At 40.3% G+C, this 24,971-nt stretch overlaps 1 protein-coding gene across 4 annotated transcripts in view; it reads right to left on the bottom strand.

The window, feature by feature from the left end:
• The window catches only part of ofcc1 (orofacial cleft 1 candidate 1), a 122,969-nt gene extending 101,019 nt beyond the window's left edge, over positions 1–21,950 (bottom strand). For all 4 annotated transcript variants that reach the window (XM_058765691.1, XM_058765693.1, XM_058765694.1 and 1 more), the window contains exons 1-2: positions 21,301–21,950; positions 4,340–4,398 (exon numbers count right to left, since the gene is read on the bottom strand). In XM_058765691.1, coding sequence (XP_058621674.1) covers positions 4,340–4,345 — 6 coding nt within the window. In that variant the 5' untranslated portion in view covers positions 4,346–4,398; positions 21,301–21,950. The remainder of the gene's footprint in view (positions 1–4,339; positions 4,399–21,300) is intronic.
• Between the last annotated feature and the right edge of the window lie 3,021 nt (positions 21,951–24,971).

Raw genomic sequence — 24,971 nt, 5'->3', positions numbered from 1 at the left:
TTTTTGTCATAAAATTTCTTGTTTTTAAGCAAATGTTGAATTTAGCCAGAGACAGGCGCGCTCAGAGCTGTCATATATCACTACTTTTCAGTGTTTTCAACCACATACTGTTTATTTTAGGTTTCAGACATATAAATTCACATAAGTACTAAAAAAAACAATACATTTAGAGTTTGTAAAATACACACTGATGTCTATGGAAGAGGTAATAATAATCCTTTCCATTATAATTCGACACGTTTTATTCATATCAGACACATTGTGTAAGTAACTTTAATGTTTACTCTATTCTTCTCCCAGTTCACCAGCCACTTACTTTTAAGTATTTCAGAAGAAGTGGATGAATTCACGTGTTGTAAATCTGAACTGCGTCTGCGGCACAAACTAACATGGCGGCGCCCATCGCGCGTACAGCTGAACTAACGCGATCGTTATAAAGGTGTTTAAACAACAATACACTTCCACTTGCATGTATTTGACAATCGGAATATCAGATATTTCATGCCATAGCTAACACATTTGTGAATATTCTGAATAAAAAAAGAAAAATGACATAAAAGCAGTTTAAGCAGATCATCATCATTCATTCAGCGCTGTTGCTGCTGCGGTGTGTCACGTGACAAGCAATGACGCGTCACCATGGAAACCATAAAGTGAAACATTCCAAATAACGGTATAAATAACTGATATAAAGAGACGTAATCCCCGAAACAGAGCTTCCCACTTGCATAATACGGAAATATATATTACATATCTTTGTCAACCTGGCAACCATCTGCACGTGCTCTCTCTCCACTGTGGATAAACGCGCTTGCTTTCTAACGAATACGTTATTAGTTATGGCCTTAAAAACAAGATGCAAGCAATCAGAATATTTTACCTGGTGGGGAGTACCCAATGTAAACATGAAACATATGTCATTACCTAACGTTATATTGTACTGTGGTACAGTTATGGAGTCCCTTCATAATGCAGAGGTCAACTGCCTGCTCTGCCAATAGTTAGCAATGGCCCCATAGTATGCAGTGTTTAATAAACAGCTGTTTTACTCAATTCTTCTGAGGTGAAATTTAGGGCAGTCCAGTATCGTGATACGTATCGTACCGTGGCCCCTGTATCGTGATACGTATCGTATCGTGACTTTGCTGGTGATACACAGCCCTACAAAGCTATTTTATTTCTGTCTGCTGAAACAGAATAAATAATTAGTTGTCCATAATAACCTTGAGGTAAAACGTGTGATTTTATAAATTCAGGGAAACATCTGGACTGTTACTTTTCTAATTTCCTTTATGAGCTCACGAATTACGTCATGAATTACGATTACAAATCTGTAATTGTGAATAATAAAGCAATAAACCAATAAATCAAGAGAGGCTTTTACAGTGGTTTTAACACCAATACAGTGTAAGTGGTGTTCTTAGGCATAATGCAAAGCTGAGCCCCATTAAACATGGTAAAATCACTGTAACACATAGCCTCGAATAGGTTATTGTTTTTTTGTTTTTTGTTTTTTTGTTAAATGGCAGAGGCAGCAATATCCTAAAAAGTCACAGATGTTTAATATACCAATATCAATCACTGGAAAAAAACATTATTCTGCCAAGTACTATTTTTCATTAGACTAAACGAAGGCTGTTTACAGTTGCTAAGCAGTGCAGTAACATGCATAAATACATAAAGTGCAGTCACATATATGTTCATAGAGATTTTACAAGCTTTAAAGCTGCTTTATCCAAAGATAATTCAGAATTAAATTGCAGCACAGACCTGCATCTATCAATGACACTCATATATGTGTGACTGTTTCACAAACACTGCATGAGATCAAGATCTTTTAAATTCATATTTTGTCTGAAAATACATTCAAAGAAAAAGACTGATGAAAGCGCTAGCTGTTTTTTTTTTTTTCTTTTTTTTTTTTACAAACCCTCACTGCAGCTCTACCTTCATGTATTTTTAGAGCATGCATTTTCATAAAATACTAATTGTTATTAAACTAATAGCTTTATGTTGAACAACAACCATGTCAGTTGGTGAAAACAGGAAAACATAATTAGAATTCAGACTTAATTAATCTACGCTGGCCCCTTTAAGTGAATTAGCCAATTATTTATGCATGTGTGCCCCTTTGATGCTAACTGATTAAGAGGGAAAAACAGAACCTTGAAAAATTACAGAACTTTCTTTGTCGTTTAAAAAATGCCACTAAAAAACTAAGGGGAAAAAATTTGATCCTTGCATAAGCTAAACATATTTGATAAGAGATGATTTATTCAGAATATCTAGCTTACTTCAGAACAGCTGGCATACTTGCTTTCTTTATATAAACAGCACAATTCAAACAATACATTGTTGTCACATTAATTTGTGCGTTCGTCCAATTGTCTGTTCAGTTCGTGAATGGTGTCCAGTTATCATCTTTTTATGAAAACATGGCAGTCTAATCAAGTGATTTGTTTTAAAAATTGATGTTTAAAACACAGCATCTACAATTATTTCTGGTTCACTTATCACATGGAAGGTTAAGTTTAGCAAACTGCGTTGTGGGATGCATGGCCGTAGCCAGGCTTTGAAAATTAGTGAGGTCCGGATGGGGGGATGGTTGGGGGGAGATTGGATGCTATAATAACCTCTTATTATAGAATTGTGCTATAATAACCCCTATATATATACAACTCATTATAAACTATTAACACTTTAAAATAGACAGAAATTTTTGTGAAAGAAAGAAGTTTTCTCTGTTTTGGAGGGTTAAAATTTTAATTTTTACATTTACATTTACATTTAGTCATTTTGCAGACGCTTTTATCCAAAGCGACTTACAATTTGGGGAACACATGAAGCGATTCATCTTGAAGAGGCAATTCGACAAAGGAAGTGCTTGTAACACCAAGTCTCAGGCATTGTTTAAATAAGTACAAGCTAGCAAGGGAAGGAATAAGTAAGGAGAAAGATTTTTTTTATGCAATTTTTAAATCATACCCTATTTATTGCATCAAAATTTGTTAATACATTTCTATAGTTATGGGGTGGATAATTTTATCAGTTGTTTATTATACATGCAACAATACTGTTATAGTTTTTATTTATAACCATTGCGGTGTAGCTGATAACTTTGTCTAGTGCTCTTATAAATGTTTATAACATGATTTGTGAAAATTTAACTACTATGAATGACTTGGCATATACTTCTTCATAGTGTTTGCATATTTCATTTTATTCTGTAACCTACTTTTTCTACAGATCTCTGCACTAGTGTTAAATGCTACTGTTTTTGACAGCGTTGATAACGTTTCTGACAGATAATATGAATTTTTTTTTTTTTTTTTTTTTTTTGCGTTTCCCTTATCGAATGTCGTAGGGTAGGCTATGTCAGAAATGGGCTTTTTTGATTACTGGTGATTACGGCGATGCAGTGTTGCCAGATATTGCTATTAAGATGAGCAAAAGCCCATCAGTAAATAAAAATAAACTGAATATATTACAAATCTTTTGCAAATAAGATAAGATAAAGATATCGCTGACCCTAAACCGCAAGGTCCTACATTATTAACTTTCTAAAGTGTCAAATTAAGTGGGAAAGACAAGTCAAAACGTGCATATTAGCTGGATTTGGCAACACGGAGACTGCGCTCGCGTCCTCACTCGCAACTCTCTCAAGCCTCGTTCACTCCGCCAGCGTCCCGCAGCGATCATTTTCATACCACGGACGCTAAACATTCTTGCAAACTGTCTAAACTGAATTATACATACAGACATATGAGGAGTTTAATAGCAAATCGGTCATTCAGAGAACAAATTTTATTTTTGAACATGAAAAATTTACCGAGGTTCGGACCTCGGTGACCTCATAGCTGGCTACGGGCCTGGTGGGATGTAGTATGCCTGGACAGTGTACATCTGGGCATTCCATGCCGGAAATCTGCATGCTGTGAACAGTATACAGTACATTCTATATACTGCAGAAAGAGTAAGAGTGGTAATCTAGTTTGCACCTTTGCTTTACATTCAAGCAATACAATAATGGCGAACAAGGCAAGGTATAATAAACATGTCAATATGTACTGTTTTGTGTGTAAAACCAAGTGGCAGTCTAGCCCAGCTGAATGAGGGGCCAGGTTGGGATCATGGGAACTCTTCGGGATTTTAAATAGGTTTTTTGTTCAGCTACTTGAGAATTCCTCAGCTTTCTGTTATGCCGTTTCCTTCACTCAATTCCCAGCTGACCTCTCACAGGCCACTGCAGCAAATGTTAAATGTGAATGGTAAGTCTGCCTTTTACTTAATAGAAAATTGTAAGCTAAAGTCTCTGACCCTGTATTGAAAGCATACTCACATCCATCGCCACAGAGGGTACGTTTTACTACTCCTTGTGTGGTGACCTTTGACCTTTACCTGCACATACAGAATTACAGGTTATTAGTGTCATTTGGCTACTTGTGTTTATCAAGTATGTACAAGCATGTGTCTGTGTTTTAAATTACTTATTTATTTCACTCATTAGGCACAAAAAAAAAAAACTGTTGCATGAACAGTGGGAAAGACTTTCATACAGTTAAAGGAACTATGGCAAAGCTGAATTTTCAGCAGCTATTACTTCAGTCCTAAGTGTCACATAGAAACTATTCAGTTATCATCAAATATTAGTGCCGTTCAATTATTAATAATGGTTCTTATTATTAAAATTCAAAAATTTTTGCTGATTTTTATTTTTGGGAAACCATTTTTTTCAGTATTCTTTGATGAATACAAAGGTCAAAAGAATAGCATTTGTGTCAAATTATAATATTTTTGTAATTAGTAATTTAGTAAATCGATTCATCTTTAAATCAATTTACTGCAGACTTGCTTAGTATTAATTAATTTATTTTAATATTAATATGTACGTATATGTTTTATAAATATTTTTGCTATCTTTCTTTCTTTAACCTCAAACTTTTGAATGGTAGTAATGGTAGTATCATGTTTTTTCACAAAAATATGAAGTTGCAAAAACTGTTTTCCACGTAATAATGGAATAAATGTTTCTTGAACACCAAATCAGCATATTCAAATGATTTTTGAGGATCATGTGACACTGAAGACTGGAGTAATGCTGCTAAAAATTCACCTTTGTATCACAGGAATAAACAACAATTTCAAATACATTAAAATAGAAAACAGATATTTTGAATTGTAATAAATATTTCACAATATATATTAATATTATAATATTAATGTTTTTACTGTATTTGTATCAAATAAATGCTGCCTTGGTATATATGTATATGTGTGTGTGTGTGTGTGTGTGTGTGTGTGTGTGTGTATTCATTTGAATTAATACATATTTTTAAATAGACTCATTTATAACATTTTGGACATTTATAAATAGACTCATTTATAACATTACATAAAACATTTTGTCAGAAACTCAGTTAAACAACATATTATTTTGTTTGGTTGTCTAATGTTTCGTTTTCAGAATCGTGGGAGATGATCAATATTCTAAAAATTAGTTAGTAGCTTAAAAATACACAGGCTAATATATATACTATTACTATATCTAACTAATATTATTAGTACTGTTTCTAATATTAAAATGTAGTTGGGTCATTCTTCAATTGGGGTGGCAAATGAGAGACATAATATGTAAAAATGATTGTTTGTTTGTTTTTTTCTAATAAGATATATTGCTCAAAGAATGTACTCCCCATGCACCCCTCAGATCAACCAGCACCTGCAGTGACCTTTACACAAGGAAGTAGTCAAAATTGAATCCCCCCTTTTCTTAGAGGCGCTACATCCATTGTTGTAACACCACAGACATGAATTTGGTGGACACAGCTCTTTTCTTAAATATAACAAAATATGTTTGTTTTTAAAAAAAAAACAATTTAATAAAATTGTACATGTTAAATAAAATCTATGTTCATAATATAACCACTTTATTTGTGTTAAAAATGTTATATTGTTGCAATTACATTCCATGATACCTCTCTAAAGTATGGTGGGAACATCCATTTTTTCAATCTCTAAAACTCAATTAAATATGTATTTTAAAACAAAAAACATAACTATTAACAGTGCACAAATCGTGTTTACCCTATATTGTATGATTTATTGGTATTTAAAGTTTATTTCAACTGTTGTAAAGCAGAGGGACACCACTTGCCACCACAAATGAAGAATGACCCAGTTCTGAAAACCACCGACCCCAAGCCACCCCCAACCCCAAAAAGCAGTGTATGTTGGCCTATTAAAAGCAGTGTATTATGTATTAAGAAAGAGAGATTGACTCAGCGAGTGTGATTACCTTCAACTGATACAGAATTCATTCTTCAGATCAGAGTCTTGTAATTTCAATAAAACATTAGTTTGAATGTCCGATAGCCAGGCTCCTAATGCTTTCATCTTTTAAAGGTGATTCCTGATGACAGCGCTGCTTGGTGCATTTGTTGTCTGCGTACAAGCTTTTTGAAAGAAAAAATAACTTCCTTGTTCAAAACTGTGTTTTAGTATTTTTTCAATGTAAAAGTCTTTACTGCTGACTCCTAAAACAGTCTTATGTCGCCATCTAAAAGCGGCACAATGTAACTGTAAACACTGTTTCCTAAATACTACCATTATTTATATAAAATATGATTTATTGATTAATAATATTTAATAAACAACAACAACAGCCATCATACAAGTTGCTTGGCAATTCAGTCAAAAGTACAAAGGCAGCGCTCTGATATACAGCACTGAAGTTACATAAACACGTTGAGATTTTGCCAAAACTATTTGCTCTGTAACAAATAATAGATTAATAAGACCAAAGACTGCCGATTAGATTTAGCCAAAATAAATCTCATGTTTAACCACTATAGAGACATCAGAGCCAGCGGCAAATTCCAGAAGGTGAGGCGCTCTCCGCGGGTTTATGAGCATTGAAAAGGCGCTGATGCCCTGGAGCTCACAACTCCGAAGCAAATTTTCAAATAGACTTTATCTTTATTAACAAACTGACATTCACTGTGAGAAATACGGCAAGCGGAGTGATACATGATACAAAGGGCAAAGTGGTTGGAGGAGCTCTGTGATCACTCTGTTACAATATGGCACTCTTATCAGCCAATCAGATTTGAGGACCAGAAAGAACTGTTGTATAAAAATAAGAAGTTGCCATATTTTTACGCCCAAAACCACTATAATTTCAAAAAATAATTTAAACCCGCCAAGAGCAGCCTCACCTCCGCTAGATCTTATACTGTTATATTTTATGTAACCCCAATGCTGTATATCAGAGTGCTGCCTTTGTACTTTTGACTGAAATGTCTAGCAACTTTAATGATGGCTGTTGCTGTTGTTTATTAAACATTATTATCCAATAAATAATATTTTATATTTTACAAAATAGTATATTGGGAAACTGTGTTCATGATGGTGGTTTTAGTCATATTCCGCCATTAGACGGCGAGAAGTAAAGTAAAGCAGTAAAGACTTTTATTTTGAAAGAGAAAAAAAGCGCCGTTTTAAACAAGGAAGTTATTTTTTCTTTCAACGACAGTTTGTATGCAGCCAACAAATGCACTGAGCAGCGCTGTCATCATAAATCATCCTTAACAGATACAAGTATAAGACAAAGAGAGCATGGCTTTCCTCAGCGGACATTCAAACTAATGTAGCCTATTATTATGAAAATAAGATTGAGCTAAAAATGAACACTGTATCAGATGCAGGTAATCACTCCCTCAGTCAATCTCTCTTTCACACTGCTTTTAATGCAGTAATGTAAGCTTTCAATAAAGCAACTCAACGTTCCTTAGTTGCTAGTTCTAAAGTGATGTTTTGGAATTAGTAAATTAGTCAACTGTTCTTAGGGCTCTGGAGATGCGCTTTTGAGACGTGATGCAATAACGACAATAAAACGGTCATGCATGTCCATCAAGCGCGTGTTTACATAGAAAAACAATGGGAAAGTAGCGCATTGGAATGGGAAAAGGCCTTCAGGGCCATTCACACAGAACGCGTCTTTGAGTCTAAAAACGAGAGACGCAGCGCTCAGGAATGTTTTTTTTTTTTAAAGCGCAGCATAGAACTCGAGGCTCTCGAGACGCGCTTTTGTTGCATTCAAATAAAACAGTTGTCATGCCAACTTGCTACTGTAAACATAAGCTTGCAACGCTTGGCCCGCCTCCGTGTTCTTCTGATTGGTCCATTGCTTTGGAACTGACATTGATGAGCGGTGGTCCGTGTAAAAGTTGAAATTCTTTTAACTTGACACGGCGTCTTAAAACCGCGGCGCTGCAAAAGACGCGAGCTTACGGTCATGCACGTCCGTCAAGCTTGTGTTTACATAGAAAATCAATGGAAAAGTAGCGCATTGGAAAAGAGGGCTTTTAAAGACACTCCGTTGTTGTTTCTTATGTATTTACACACTGAAGCCATCAAATTGTTGTATATGAACTGTTGTGTGTAAAATAAAATAAAAATACACACACGTCTGGTCAACTATCCTTATAGGGACTCTTCATAGGCGTAACAGTTTTTATACTGTACAAACCGTATTTTCTATCGCTCTAAACCTACCCCTTACAGGAAACTTTGTGCATTTTTACTTTCTCAAAAAAAAAAAAAAAAAAACAGTTTAGGTCCCCACCGTGACACGAGTCCCCATGAGTCTGTGTGTATTCAGGTTTAAGTCACGACCAGGATATATAAACCTACACACACACACACACACAGTGGTGGCCAATATTATTAGAACACTAGAACTGCAACCATTATGCATAATCTACTCCACAAATTCAGGCCTGGGTTCAAGTGTATTTTCCTGGCTGTGCTGGGGTATATTTATGCTGTTAATTCTTTGTAATGCATCTAGATGAATGACAATATAAGAAAAATGTATTTATTATAAAAGGTAACAACTTATTTCCCCTTATTGTTTAAGTCCTGTTTATTCATTTCTATCAGACACAGCCTGTTTAGTATTTCTATCGGTTCTCTCCATTGTAATTCACATGGCCTGCACAAGTTTCTGCAGAAATAGCAAAACAAACCCCAGGCAAAATGTGAAAGATTATCCCATACTATGCGGGTTACAGTGAAACACTATACTTTTTCACACTAAACGCTACTCCACCGGGTGCGATTGTAAAACATGTTAAGCTATTGAATCTGCACTTTGTATATATGGGGAGAACTGTGTGTAGTAACAAGTGAGCCGGTGTTTTGGTAATTGTTTCAAATTACATTGTGTGCAATAACAGAGGAAAAGCTATCTGCCACCTCTCCTGCAAAAGCGAACACAAAGAGCACAGGATATCCCTCTGTCTTACTCCTCAGACACACCAGCTCACTCAGATAAATAGGCAGAAACAGTAAAAGGCCTTTCTTTAACTAGCTCACTCTCGCCGAATCGCTGTCTTTGTGCTTCAATTCATTCTGTAAGTCAGCTCGGTGCTCAGAGCACCCATAATTCTCTCTGATAAAGCGCTGGGTCTCTGCGGTTTCTCCACATGTGCATCTTATTGGATTACTGATGATTTTCAAACCAATGTTTCTCATTTGCTGATTTGTTTTTTCAGTAACTAATAAGTTAGGGAGGATGAATATTTTATAGGGGCCATAAAATGCAATACAGCAAAAAGTCCAGACAATTGGTAGTAAAAGCTGTTAGTTTCTATATGCCAAATGTTGTTCTGAAAATGACGTGCATGTCAGCTGCTATTTAACCGCACAAAAGGCTGCTGACTCACTTCTGATCTGCTCCAAAACAGTCCTTAAAGCAATAAACTCACAGACTGCAATGCATCAAATGGTCATCAGTGGGTGAATTTAAGCAATTAGGTATGAGAGGCCACACAGTATTATACAGTATGTAGCATGGCATCCAGTGGCATAATGCTGTTATAAAACACATATCGGTCAGTGGTGATTCTACATACTCAGCAATGCAGACGTTACAATGTCAACTCCAAGCCAAACTATCAAAAAAACTAAAACAAACAGACATCTGGTGGTGTCATTTTGGTTTAGTGTGCCGTGGTCCGAGGTTCAGATAGTTTTAACTAAACTTAATTTAAACAATCAGCTGTGTACATATGAAAGGACTATTTCAGTATATCACTTTTTGTTGTCGTTACCTCCAAAATCCACTTGGCTCGCACATCTGAGCTTCTGTCCTAACTAGTTTTTCTTTTATGAAAAGATCTCAGTAAATGTCCTAAATCACTACTTAGGCCTATAGCTATATCTAGTTGTAGCAATACCTTCCCTTCATAAGCTTTGCTTTAATATTGTTTTGTCCATCTAGCATACTGGCATTTACTCCGTTTTTTGGAATAATCATCTCTGATTGGCTAAACATGACAACTTACAATCCGATATTTATTACAGTATTCAGAATTTTACAAATAATACATTTTTGATTAAATAAATAAATCTCACTGTGGCACGTTTTAATACCATGTAATTTAAATGGAATGCTACTCCAAAGTGCTGAACTTTAGGGCAGCATGAAGTCAAAATGGTCTTTGGTCTTATTGTAAGTGATTCATGCGTGCATTTACTTTATTATTATTATTAGAATTAGAATTATATTTTGACCTTGAAGTCTCTAATCAAAATTTCGTAACTACTGTAAGTCTTCTTCCGACTCACTTCTCTCTGTTTGCAAAGCCTTGCTGCAGTTAGGTCAAACACATTCCATGACGCAGTTCAGATGTCACTCACTAAATAAATAAATACATACATACTCATTACTCCAACGCTATCTTACGGCCACTTCGTATGTATTTTGCAACTCTTTACTCCTTTCAAAAGTAATATTATTATTTTAATTATTACTCCCTGCCAACAATATTATTATTATTATTTTAATTATTACTCCCTGCCAACATTTCTGTTACACTCCACAAAACTGGTAATTGACCCTTTGCAGGAACTTGATTGACAGGCTATCTCAGCAATCATAATGCAGAATCTGCCATTTTTGTTCGACGGCTCTGCTACAAACAAACCAGACAGGAGAGTAGTTGTGTAATGGGGTGTACTGATGTATTTCCGCAGTTGAAACAAGATACCTTCTGATGTTCATTCATGTTTATGTTTTTTTTTTTTTCAGAGGAAGTTAAGAGGAAGAGATGATCGGCTGACGTGCCGCTTGAACTGAATCGATCTATCACAACTCATTATAGAGCCACAAAACGGTATTAATTGTTTTAATTTCTTAAAAAAAAAAAGGAAAATTTGGAAAGCTGAGACTTTTTTTCATAACGTAACCTTCTCTGTCTTGTCTATCTGCGCGTTGTCAGTATTTTTCACTGAGAATATGTGTGGCATGAGAGTGCCATGGCTTGCCGGTCATAGCAACAGTAACAAAGGGGGGCGGGTCTTTGTGAAGGGTCAATTGTGTTTTTTCAGGTGTTCAATTGTGTTTGAATGTTCAGGTGTATTTACACATTTTACTTACTATTTCTTTAGACAAAATCATCAATTCCATTCATTTTATGAGCATTATAGCTTTGTCTCCATCAGGGACCAGGGTTGCCAGGTCTGCAAAACAGCCCAATTGACCTTTCGCAAAGAGCTTGATTGAAAGGCTATCTGACCAATCATAATGCCAAAATCTTCCATTTTGTCTAACAGCTACGGCCGGAAACTAACAATATTTTTTTTTTTTTTTTTTAAGTATTAGATCTACACCTACCACAATCCTAAACAATAATGCAAAAACAGTAATTATTGTTGTACAGCGTGACAAAAAAATACGTGATGTGCACATGCCCAGGAGCCGCAGCTGTATCCCAGCCAAAAATCAGACAGGAGAGTAGATTAACTTCAGTGGACTTAAACTTGAAAAGTGGTGTGTTCCACCTTTTAAAATAAAATACATTCTGATGTTCATTCATGTTCATTTCAAGTAAATATGAAAAGACAGTTTCATGTTATTTAACAAAATATAATTTTGAGCTTGGTGATCCCAGGCGAGTACCTAGACATGTAATTGTACATTTAAATGCTGACAACTAAACACTGTCATAACTGTTTAGGGAAAGTTAGCTAGCTTTTTGTGTTTTGCTTTGTTTTTTTTTTTTATTTGCGTTTGCCGTACCGAATGTGGTATCCTGTCAGCAATAACCTGTCCATGGGCTTTTTTGATTACTGTCAGTTTAAGTGCAATGCAGTGTTGCCAGATATTGCTATAAAAGTAATAAAAACCGAAAAATAAATAAAAAATAAACCAAAATTATTTCAAATATTTTGCAAATGAGATAAGGATATTGCTGACCCTAAACTGCAACTTCCCACTTTCTAAAGTGTCAAATTAAATGTAAAAGACAAAAGTCCAAACGGCCACGCCCTCAAGCCTAGTACACTCCACCAGCGTCTCACAGCGATCATTTGCATACCATGGATGCTAAACATTATTGCAAACTGTCTAGACTGAATTACATGCATTTGAGGAATTTTAATCAGCAAACTATTCATTCATTCAGAGAACAATTTTTTTTTTTTTTTGAACATGAAAAATACGATATGTATGGCTACGATTTTGCTTACTATATTATCACTACGTGTCTCTCACTCAAGTGGTAATCTTTCTTCTTGCTCGTTCTCTCTCTTGCCTCCACAATTTCTGGAATATTGCCTCTAATTTGCGGGTGTCAGGGAGCCACTATGAATATGCGGGAGACTCCTGGAACTTCCGAGAGAGGTGGGATGTCTGCCTTCATAGTCATGAACATGTTTTTAAAATCTTCTAACATTTTAAAGCCTTTATTATTTCTCAACTCTACAGCTGTGCAGTAAAATTAACTTTAAAGATTCACTTTTCATTCATGAAAAAATGTGCCAAAAATGTGTCTCCTGGTGGAAAACAAAGACTTTTAAGATAAAAATGACATCAAATTACCATTATAACCAGAAGATGGCAGCGGATCACTCATTAGCTCTGCTGCCATTTCAAATCCCTAGTTTTGCAGAGAAACGTCTCGGTTACGTATGTAACCCTCGTTCCCTGAAGAAGGGAACGGAGACGTCACGTCGGATGACCGACGAATTGGGATCTCGCCAGAGAGACCAATCCACTTTGCGTGTAACTAAACGAGCCAATGGACATTGGCATGCGATCATTGCATCCAGCTGCCGCTGATCACAGCGTCAGTATAAGAAGCAGCGGGTGCACCGCATTAATTCACGCTTTCGCTGAGGAGCCGAGCCGGTGACCCGGCCGCTCAGCGGTGGTACAGCGACTGTGGCGACAGGACGTGACGTCTCCGTTCCCTTCTTCAGGGAACGAGGGTTACATACGTAACCGAGATGTTCCCTTTCAGTCGGTCACTCCGAGTCACGTCGGGTGACCGACGAATTGGGATCCCTACCAAAACGCCACAGGACCTGCCCCTTCCAGTGCCCTGTGTAGGCCTCCTGATCCTTCCTATAAGGCAGACGATAGGACCGGCTCTACACAGAGAAGGTCAACTACTGTTGTTCCTTGGACAATCCAGACAGTAGGACTTGGATAACACTGGGAAGCGTGCCCTTCCATTTGGAAGAGGCACACTGCGGAGTCACCTCCTCCCCGAGGGGGTTAAGTGGCATTTAGACATGTGAAGTAACCCCGTAGGGCCCTATTGCACATGGAAGTCTCTGAGATGGCACAGGCTGCATCATTAGAGATGGCAGAACGTGGTCTGCCAGGAGAAACACGGCTCTAATAAGCATACCGTGGAATACACATATGGGATCCCGGCAGGGTCTCTCATATGGGCACTAGCCTCACATCAGATTTCAAGAATTCATTGGCTGAAAGGCCTGGCGCCGGACGCTCCGCCACATCCGGACGCCGGAGTGCTGGAGGACTCGACAGGGTTTGCCTGGTTAAGGAACTCTCTGGAGAATTAGGCGAAAGAACGCCGCAAGCCGACTCTGAGCCGGGCCTCTCAGTGCCACTACCCGTTTGAGGTGAGAACACAGGAGGAAACCGGTTCGACACGTAGGCTATAAAACCTAGCGAACGTGTTAGGAGTCGCCCAACCCGCAGCTCTACAGATGTCTGCTAGCGAGGCACCACGAGCCAGCGCCCAGGACGATGCGACACCCCTAGTGGAGTGAGCACGCAACCTGAGCGGGCAGGGCACACCTTGTGCTCCATAGGCCAAGGTGATGGCATCCACTATCCAGTGGGCCATCCTCTGCTTGGAGACAGCCTTCCCCTTCTGCTGTCCTCCGTAACAGACAAAGAGCTGTTCTGAGGCCCTGAAACTCTGAGTTCTATCCACATACTGTCGCAGTGCGCGTACAGGACAGAGCAAAGCTAGGGCTGGGTCTGCCTCCTCCAGGGGCAGTGCTTGCAGGTTCACTACCTGGTCCCTGAAGGGAGTGGTAGGAACCTTGAGCACATAGCCGGGCCGGGGCCTCAGTGTTGCACTGGAGTCAGCCGGCCCAAACTCAAGGCACGATCCGTCGACCAAAAATGCCTGCAGGTCCCCGATCCTCTTGATCGAGGCCAACACAGTCAGGAGTAGGGTTTTCATAGAGAGAAACTTTAACTCGACTGACTGCAAAGGCTCGAAGGGGGCAGTTTGTAGGGCTCTTAGCACCAATGCCAAATCCCAAGAGGGTAGGGAGGGAGGCCTAGGAGGGTTTAACCTCCTGGCCCCCCTAAGAAACCTGACAACCAGATCGTGCTTCCCCACCGACCTCCCCTCTACGGGGTCGTGGTGAGCGGAAATAGCAGCAACATAAACCTTAAGGGTGGAGGGGGACAGCCTACGCTCCAACCCTTGTTGCAAAAAGCAAAGCACGATGTTCTCATCGAACATCTGTGGGGGTCCTCACGGTGAGAGGAACACCATTCGACGAATAGGTTCCACTTCAGCGCATAGGCCCGTCTTGTGGACGGTGCTCGTGCTGAAGCGATAGTGAGAGCTACCTCCTGGGGAAGATCACCTAGAACCTCCGCGTCCCGTCCAGGGACCACACATGGAGTCTCCACAAGTCTGGACGCGGGTGCCAGAGGGTGCCCCGTCTCTGAGAAAGCAGATCCTTCCTCGGCCAGGGAGGGGCTGTCGCGAGGAGCATGAGTTCCGGGAACCAGGTCCTGTTGGGCCAATATGGAGCCACTAACAAGACCTGCTCCTCGTCCTCCCTGATCTTGCACAGTGTCTGTGCTAGCAGGCTCACTGGGGGGAACGCATATTTGCGCAGGCCCTGGGGCCAGCTGTGTGCCAGTGCGTCCGTGTCGAGAGTTGCCTCGGACAGGGAGTAGAACCACCGCCTCGCCTTGCCGACCCGTCCACACCCCTGACACTGCGTGCCCGTTGTACGTGGCTCCCCAGCCGGTGGACGAGGCATCTGTTTATACGACAGCATGCCTGGATACCTGCTCCAAGGGCACTCCTGCCCGAAGGAACGAGGGATCTGTCCATGGGCTGAAGGTTTTGCGGCAGGCCGGTGTAATCTGAACCCGGTGAGTTCCGCGTTTCCACGCCCACCTCGGGACTTGGCCATGGAGCTAGTGCTGAAGCGGTCTCATATGGAGCAGACCGAGCGGAACTATCGCCGCAGCTGCAGCCATATGCCCCAGGAGCCTCTGAAAGAGTTTCAGTGGGACCGCCGTCCTGCCTGATAAAGTCCTGAGGCAGTTCAGCACTGACTGAGCACGTTCCTGGGTGAGGCGTGCTGTCTGGTTGACCGAATCCAACTCCATGCCGAGAAAAGATATCCTCTGCGTTCGCACGAGTTTGCTCTTTTCCCAGTTGACCTGAAGACCCAACTGGCTGAGGTGCCTGAGCACCAGGTCCCTGTGTGTGCACAACTGCTCTCGAGACTGTGCAAGTATGAGCCAGTCGTCGAGGTAGTTGAGGATCCGCACACCCCGTTCTCTCAGGGGAACAAGGTGACTTTGGTGACTTTGGTGAAGACGCGAGGCGAAAGGGACAGCCCGAAGGGCAGGACCTTGTACTGGTATGCCCGACCCTCGAACGCGAATCGCAGGAATGGCCTGTTTCGCGGGAGAATCGAGACATGAAAGTACGCGTCCTTCAGGTCGATTGCTGCAAACCAATCTAGGGGACGGATGCACCCAAAAATGCATTTCTGCATCAACATCTTGAACGGCATCTTGTGAAGTGCACGGTTCAAAACTCGCAGAGCCAAGATCGGTCGTAACCCACCGCTTTTCTTGGGCACAATGAAGTAAGGGCTGTAAAAACCCGACCTCATATCGGCTGGAGGGACCGCCTGTATCGCGTCCTTCGCCAGCAGGACTGCAATTTCCGCACGCAAGACAGGGGCATCGACGGCCTTGACTGAAGTGAACCGGATGCCCCCGAACTTGGGGGGACGCCGGGCGAACTGAATCGCGTAGCCGAGTCTGATGGTCCGCAGGAGCCACCGAGACGGACTGGGGAGCGCTAGCCAGGCTCCGAGAGATGTACCAGCGGGACCAACGGGGCCACCGACATACCCGCGGTGGGACAACTCGTGAGGGAGGAAACACAGGAACCCGGCTTGAGGCTTGTGACAGCCTGGCGTGTGACGACTTGAAGCGGGGACTCGAGTGCTACCGCCCTTATCTGGTTCCACGAATGGGCAGGAGGGGTGCTCTTGGGCAACCCACTGCTGCCTGCTGGCGAGAGAGGAGAAGGGAAGTGATCCCGTGATGTACGGTTCACCACTTTCCTCCTCTTGAGACCCAGAGATTGAGGAAACTGCTCTTTTATTGATGTTTTGGGTACCGCTGGCTGCTGGGCCAGCGGTGGAACAAAAACAAAACAAAACAAAAGATTCTCCACCCGGCCCTCCTCCGGGGGAGGGAGTGGTGTGGTCACCATCTCCCGACAAGCAATCTCCACCATCTCTGGATCGCCCGTCTCAGGGCCTCTTGCACTTGCGCTTGCCGCCAGGTTTGGCGGGGGCCTGGACGGGTTGGGCTGCGGCTGCGCGGGAGCGGGGGCAGCCGAAGGGGGGTGCCCACGGTGACGAGCAGGCTGAGGGACTGCAGCCGGAGTGGAAGCAGCAGGTTTCCTCCGGCACATGATGTGTTTGATCGCCTCAGTCTGCTTCTGGGCTGCCGAGAACTGCTGGGCAAAGCTCTCGACAGCGTTGCCGAAAAGGCCGGTCTGCGACACGGGAGCATTCAGGAACTGTACCTTCTCCTGCTCCTTCATGTCAGCAAGACACAGCCAGAGATGGCGCTCCTGGACCACTAACGTGGACATCGCACGACCCAGAGACTGTGCGGTCACCTTCGTCGCTCGAAGCGTGAGGTCCGTCGCAGCATGTAGAACCGCCAGGTCATGACCGCCAGGTCCGTCGCAGCTCATGTAGAACCGCCAGGTCATGACCACCCTCGTGCAGGTCTTTCAGGGCTTTGGCCTGGTGGACCTGCAGTAACGCCATGGCGTGAAGGGCAGAAGCCGCCTCCCCACAGGCTCTAAAAGCACTGCCAGTTAGACCTGACGAATACTTACAGGCCCGCGAAGTGGTAGCGGCTGTTGGACATAGTTGCATGGCCACAGACCTCTCCACAGAGGGGATGCCCGCGTACCCCAAAGCGGCTCCACCATCGAGGGTGGTGAGGGGGGAGGAGCCACAGGATTTGTTTCGGGCAGTGAAAGGTGCCGAGAAACCACTCGTCCAGCCTCGAAGGATCGGGACGCAGTGGAGGATTCCACACGAGCCCGACATTCTCGGTGGCCCGGGAAAGCATAGCCGTCATCTCTGGGTCTGGCTCGGACAACGCTACCGGGTCGTCATCCCCAGAGAGAGAGGACTCGCCCTCCGATGCAGAGATCGGCATCTGGTCGTCAGAGGGGGCACCGAAGGAAACGCGTGGTGCACTCTGTCCAGCAGAGGGCCCAGCGCGCTCCTTCGGCAGCTCCACCGGCTGCAGAGTGCTTGAGGGGTGAGTAACTCCTCTTGGGGAAGCCCTCAATGTCACCCTCAGATCACCTCTGACTCCACCGGATACAGCGCCGCCCCGGGAACGAACGCTGGATTGCGGCAGAGGCAGAGGGACTCCGCCATGTTTGACATAGCGGAGTCTATTATGCAACTCCGAGACGGTCATGTCCCCACAAGAAGAACATGAACCATCCACGAAAGCTTCCTCAGCGTGCTGAATGCCCAGACACGTGAGGCAGTGATCGTGACCATCCTGAGGCGCCAGGAAACGACCACACCCAGAAACGCACGGGTGATAAGACATCTTTAAAAAGACGCGATCACCCGTGTTGCTCTTTTAGAGAAATTTGCTCTTTATTAAGTGCTGAAGCACGCAGGGGAGCTGGCCACCACACACTCCTAGTGTGACTGTCTTCACGGGAATCGACCTCTTCTCCCGTGAGAACGCGACCACCGCTGCTGCGCTGTAACGCCCGCACTCGCTCGCTCTTCTCACTCGCAGGATAGGAGAGCAGCAGTGATTCACCACCGCTCTGTTCCAAAGCGAAAGGATGAATTAATGCAGTGCACCCGCTGCCTCTTATACTCACGCTGTGATCAGTGGCAGCTGGATGCAATGATCGCATGCCAATGTCCATTGGCTCGTTTAGTTACACTCGAAGTGGATTGGTCTCTCTGGCGAGATCCCAATTCGTCGGTCATCCGACGTGACTCGGAGTGACCGACTGGAAGGGAACTGAGCAAAGGGCGCTCCCCTTACATCACAGTTGATTTTGACAGTTGTCCGGAAATTACTGAGCTGGCTTATCTAAAACCAGGAAGTAACCATGCATATAGTCAAAAGGTGCATCCAAATCACGCACTTTAGCACTATTCTATGACGTTTTGTAGTATAAATATTGCGAGTAGTGTGTTCACAATGAAAATTCCAACAAGAAAAAGTGCACTTTAATTACCCAGATGATGCACCAAAAAAAATAAAGTGTGGAATGTTGAACACCTCATGCACTTAGTTGCAGCTTTAATTACTTTGTGAAGGGGGAGGGGGGACAGGTTATCAGACTTTGATTATCAATGACAAAATAACCTTATAAAACTCGTACACTACATGGCTGAATAGGCCTACATAGTGTATAAGTATATATAGTGCATAAGTACATAGCGTATAAGTACATAGTGTATAGAGAAATCAATTGTGACGCAGTTAAAGACTATAGAATACCCAAGACGTGTCACTTGTACAGTTTTGATTGGGGAAAAATACAATGCTTAATATGCTCTATCAAAGGAAGCCCTGCCTTCTGAATAAAAGAGCAAATCGCTAATCTATAAAGCCATCGCATCACTGCAGCTGCAATTGCTATAGATACAGTCAGCGTTTTGAGACGTGCACTTAGGACTGCGCATGCACAGTGGCTGGTCTAGCCTGAATAATAATCTTTTTTCAATGTTATTTGAACAAAAGGAACAACATGTATGAGACAGTTGTTGTTGGATTTCTTTGGTGATTTCAAATATAAATTTAATTGTAAGCTTGGTGAACAGTTTTGGAGAATTTGATGTTTCCCCATTCAGAGAGATAGGAGCCGCACTTGCATGCCTGAGAGGCTTTTCAAAGATGGCCCCCAAGTGAAATGACTTGCCTTAAAGCCGCTACGCTTCTGTATATAACAAAGCCGGTTGTGGCTAGAGGGTCTAAAGCTACGGCCAGGAAGGTAACAATAAATTAAATTTGCTACATTTTAGATTGTGTTTTATAAACGTCTACACCTACCCCAATATATAATATAGTCATATATAGTAATAGAATAATAGTATAGTATAATAGTATAGTAATTATTGTTGTTCAGGGTGACAACAGCCCTGGTGGCCGTAGCTATATCCCTTCCTTAATCAGCAAACCCAGAGAAACAATAAAATTAAGCAGGTGTAGAGATTAGTTCATTTCAAAATGCTTTAAATAACATATTTCGGTAACACTTTATTTTGATGGTCCCTTTTGAACATTCTGTTGACACTAAGTAATGTTGCAACTACATGTCAACAAACTCTCATAAGTGTATTAGCAGACTGTCTGCTTCATATCTACTAACTCCTTATTGTGTTGGTCTCCCAACAGATATTCTACTGACTATAAGTAACTTTGCAAGAACGTGTCAACTTAATCTAACCCTAACCCTACCAGTCAACTAATACACTACTAACACTCTAATGAGAGTCAGTAGAAATGTAGGTGCAACATTACTTATAGTCAATAGAATGTGTTAAAGGGACCATCAAAATAAAATGAAACCCATGTTTCTGCTTCAAAATGACCAAAATCTACATTAGAAGCACTCAAGCACTCACAATTATTTGGGCTATTGATAGAAGAGTCGTCAGAGATTCAGAGAGATCATTTAAAATAATAATAATTTGGTTCAAAACTAGATTATTAACACCAATATACATTTAATGTAACAAGATTAAATTATGGTGCAATAAACGTATTATAGTAGTATTTATGTAGACATGTGCAGTCATGAACATTCAGTATGCACAACAATGGTTATAATAAAATTATTTTTCATAATAAGATAAGACTTTAAAAATTACAAAACATATTGCTAATATTGACATCAACAACAACAATAACAGCAAATAAACCAGAGAATAAAACAAAGGAAATGTATAATTTATTCATGTTGCAGTGCACTCTGGGAATCAGTATAGTATCCGTGGCTTAGAATAAGTAAGGAGTACTCACAATAAGTAAAGAATACTCAGAGTTTTGGGGTGTATGAGACTTCTTTTTAACTTGATTTAATTTAGTGTGACTTAAGCAAATTGAGGGTAAATTGTTTTTGCACATTTTTTAAGTCAACAAATTCATTTTTACAGGGTAGTACCATAGTAGATGTAATTTAGTAGTTGCATGGAGAAAGTGTACTCTCTACAATGCTACACAATTATACTTAAAATCTTTTGCTCTTTCAGTACCAAACAGGGTTACACTTTATTTTGATAGTCCACTTTAGACATTCTACTAACTATAAGTAACTTTTTAACTACATGTCAACTAATTCTCATTAATTTGCAACTACATGTCTACTAACTCTCAGTAGGGTAGGTTTAGGGTTAGTAGAATAAGTTGACATATACTTGCAAAGTTTCTCATACTCAGTATGTTGTATGTTGTGGACCCATCAAAATAAAGTGTTAGAAGATATTAAGCAGACAGTCTACTAATACTCTAATAACTGCTAGTAGACTATCGAAATAAAGTGTTACCCCAAACAGAGCACAATACAGATCAAAGTAGCATATTTCTAGCATTTCACTGCAGACAAAACAGCATTTCAATATAGGACATATATGTTGAGACATTATGACACTGGGGTCATAACACACAAACACACACACACTTCTTACATCACTTACCTCAGTTAGGTATGAAACACTGGAATGTCATTATGGGATGTTAATGTGCTGTCATGCCAGTAAAACAGTCATTCAGTTAATACTCCATTTAAACCTAAAATAATCTAAGAAAAGTTATTATTTTTTTGTTTGTTTTTGTTTTTGCTTGCAGTGGTTCAAAAAGCAATACAAAGTTGATGAAAAACATTTCGGGTCACACTAACATGCATTACTGATGCTTTTAGAGTTGTCGTGCGAGGCGTCCATTACTATGGTGACAGTGACGTATCCCAGGGTTCACTGAACTACGGTTCACTCACACAACAGTGAAGGCTTACCTCGTGCATATTAATCGATGCTGACGTTGCTTGGTAACTTTGTTGGAGTGTCCAGTCATGTAAACTAATTAATATTCATGAGCCCACCCTTCACCATAGTAGGGCTGGTTAATTTATAACAATTCTGTGTCCTGTGTGTAAATTTTCCCTCATGACATACATTTATAATGTGTCTGTACACAATGATCTTTGAGGGAAAATGTTGTGTTTGTCAGTTCAGCTGATGAGTTGAGAGGTGCATGTAGCAGATGGCCTATCCGGTCTATTCTAAATGATCTTTCATTATTGATGGAGATCAGAAAGTGACTTTATGTGCAAAAGAGCCCTTTGTTACCTCTCTGCATCAATTATTTTAATGAGTTCCCATCTAAGGTGAGCTTTCATGCAACTTTGTAAACATACATTATGTAGTATGACAATTTACACAAAAGTTCCTCATACATAATTTACAAACATACTTCACACAAAGCCAGTGAGAGGAGCCAAACATCTGCTGTGATGGATGATAGGTGCTACACAACACAGTGCACTGCTCTCCTGTACATGACACACCACAGCATGGCAAATGTTTGGCCTAAGAACGCACCCATTATGTACACATATGATAACAAGACCAGTCACAATATACTTTATTTATTTATTTATTTTTAAGACTTCTCAAAGTTCTGGATGTTTCTGGAACTGAAAATGTATGTGTGTGAATCTAATTATCGGATGTCACTTCAGTTAGGGCACTTTTGACTACACTACTTGAAAAATGAAACTTGAATATTTAATCTATTTTAAAATGTGTTTGCATGTCCTAAATATCTGATAATGCCTGTTGGGGTGGGATTTGGCTATAACATGTCATAATCTAGCCTATTATTTCATTAAATAGTCCTGGGGATGGAGTTCCAATAATTGAAGTATCACCCGTATATGGCATAAGTCATTACAGTGTTAATAATATCAATATACAAATCAATAACAATAATTGAAGTGGCTTCATATCTTAACTCAAATCATGGATTGATTGATGTTTTCCTCAAAGACATTTTAATTGACATGATTTTATTAAACCACACTTCATCACATCTTCATGCTTTGACTAATTACTTAATATTATGATAAGCACATCAAACTGCCCATGATGTCTTTTTTTACAGATGCTGCAACTGCCACGCTGCTATTGTTCTACTTTACCGATTCATTATTGTAAAGTATGCCATTAGTGTCCATGTGCTTATTAGGCAGGTTGTTAGAGAATCTAAATAAGACATCTTGTGACGTGGCCGGCGTCTCTTCTCCATTACTCCCGTTGATTGTTCACATGATTATATATAGACCTGAATCCAGCTTCAGCTTATCCAATTAATTCCATGTGTAGGCATGAAAGAGGTTGATGATGTTATCTTACCTAATTAACCTGCGTAAAGCTCTGACTGGAGGACAGGCCTGATCATCCCTCATCTAAGTGTTCATTACTATCATTAGCGTAAGGGGACTAAACCTTGGGCTGCTAGGGCACCATTAATTTATATCGAGTCCCTTTTTACCTCACTTTGCAGTCGTTTCTCAAAACGGAGACCATATAGTCCATGTCTGGAGCTAAACCTGGCTGAAGAGTCTATTGTTTGTTTGGTCCCACTTTATATTAGGTGGCCTTAACTACTATGTACTTACATTTGAATTAATAATTTGGTACAATGCACTTATTGTGTACATACATGTTTTTACATTGTACTTATATTTTTTAAATACCTATATTTAATTACATCTGTAATTAATTTCTGTAATTACATTTATAATTACACTGTTGACCCATCCGTTACACCTTAACCCACCCTTAAACCTACCCATACCACCAAACCTGTCCCTAACCTTACCTGTGTTTTGCAATACAGTATGGACACAATAAGTGCATTGTACTTATTTTTTGATGTAAGTACATAGTAGTTAAGGCCACCTAATATAAAGTGTGACCATTTATTTAGTTGTTCTGTAATGAGAGGAGAACATAACGATTTAGTAATAGAGGCTTGTAATTAAAAGAAAATAATATAAAACACATTTGTGTGACTCTTAAAATGTAATATTTATATTCATGTTGCTTTTTGTAAACCATTCCAACCATTTTCAAGAAATGTTTTAATTCACTGACAAAATAGTGATCAAGTATAAAGTCATAAAATATTTCCCATACCTTGAATATATCTGAGTGATATTTCACTTTATGCCCCCCAAAAATATCAAAATTAATTTTATTTGACAGTAAATCAAAATATGCATTGTCTGCAATGAATATGAATTGCAATATTAATGTAAATAAAATGTACTGTAATTAGTAGATCCAACCTCAAATTACTGAGCTTTAGTTTGGTTGTTTTGTGTGAACTTGTAAAGTAAGCAAGTTTCTCTCTGACATTAGACAGGCCTTTCTGTCAAAGCGGATCAAGCTGTTGGAGAGAAATGACTTTCCTCTGTTTTGTCAGCTTTTCAGTTTGTTAGGAGGCTTCAGCTTATTAATGCTGTGAAATGCAGGCAGATCAATAGCATTCATAGGGCAATGTGTCATTTGTTAATCGGGTATTGATGAGAATATCGACAGGAGGCTAATTAATCGCAGACCTCGAGTAGCCTTCCATGTGTTTTCTTAATTATGTTCTTCATCTTAGTCTGTACTCACACCAGATGAAGTTAGTAAGCAAAGTTCACTGTCCGCTGCTCTCAGCGCTTACAACACCTCACGCACTGCTGTTAGAAAAGAATAGAAATGCTGCAGTCTTTCATTGATGTGAATTTCCTGAGGTGGTACATTTACAGCTTCATTAATTGCCACACTTTCTAAGTTTGTGTATTTTTTTTTTGTTTTGTTTTTTTTTTGCTGTGAAACAAGAGTATAATCTATCTGAGCTGATAGTGGGCGTATTTAACTTTATTGTGCATCATTTATGATCCAATTTAATGAGAACTATGCAATGATTTTGCTGTTTTTTATGTTGATGAAAATAGCTTTTGGTTTAATTAAGTATGTGTTTTTGTGAGTGTATTATATATAATGAAGAGTTTAACTAAGAGTTTAACTGAGTGTCAGGTTGGGGCAGGTTGTCAAATATTAATATAATTATGACCGGTAATCACAATTTTTTCACAATGGTTTTGTGTATAATGATTGTTTAACGGCTAAAATGAATATAAACCGCATAGTTACAGGCTGTTTAATGTTGCACTTTGTGTGTGTGTGGGTGTGGGTGTTTTCTTATATTTAAATTGACTTTCAGAAATCTCTCTACACCAAGGAATATTCACTATAGACTAAAAAGTCCAACAGCTAGCTCCTTTCACCCCTATATGCATGTGTGTATTTTCTTC

Source organism: Onychostoma macrolepis, chromosome 24 (assembly GCF_012432095.1).
Source record: "Onychostoma macrolepis isolate SWU-2019 chromosome 24, ASM1243209v1, whole genome shotgun sequence".
Taxonomy (NCBI): domain Eukaryota; kingdom Metazoa; phylum Chordata; class Actinopteri; order Cypriniformes; family Cyprinidae; genus Onychostoma; species Onychostoma macrolepis.
This window is presented reverse-complemented; position numbering and strand designations above follow the sequence as displayed.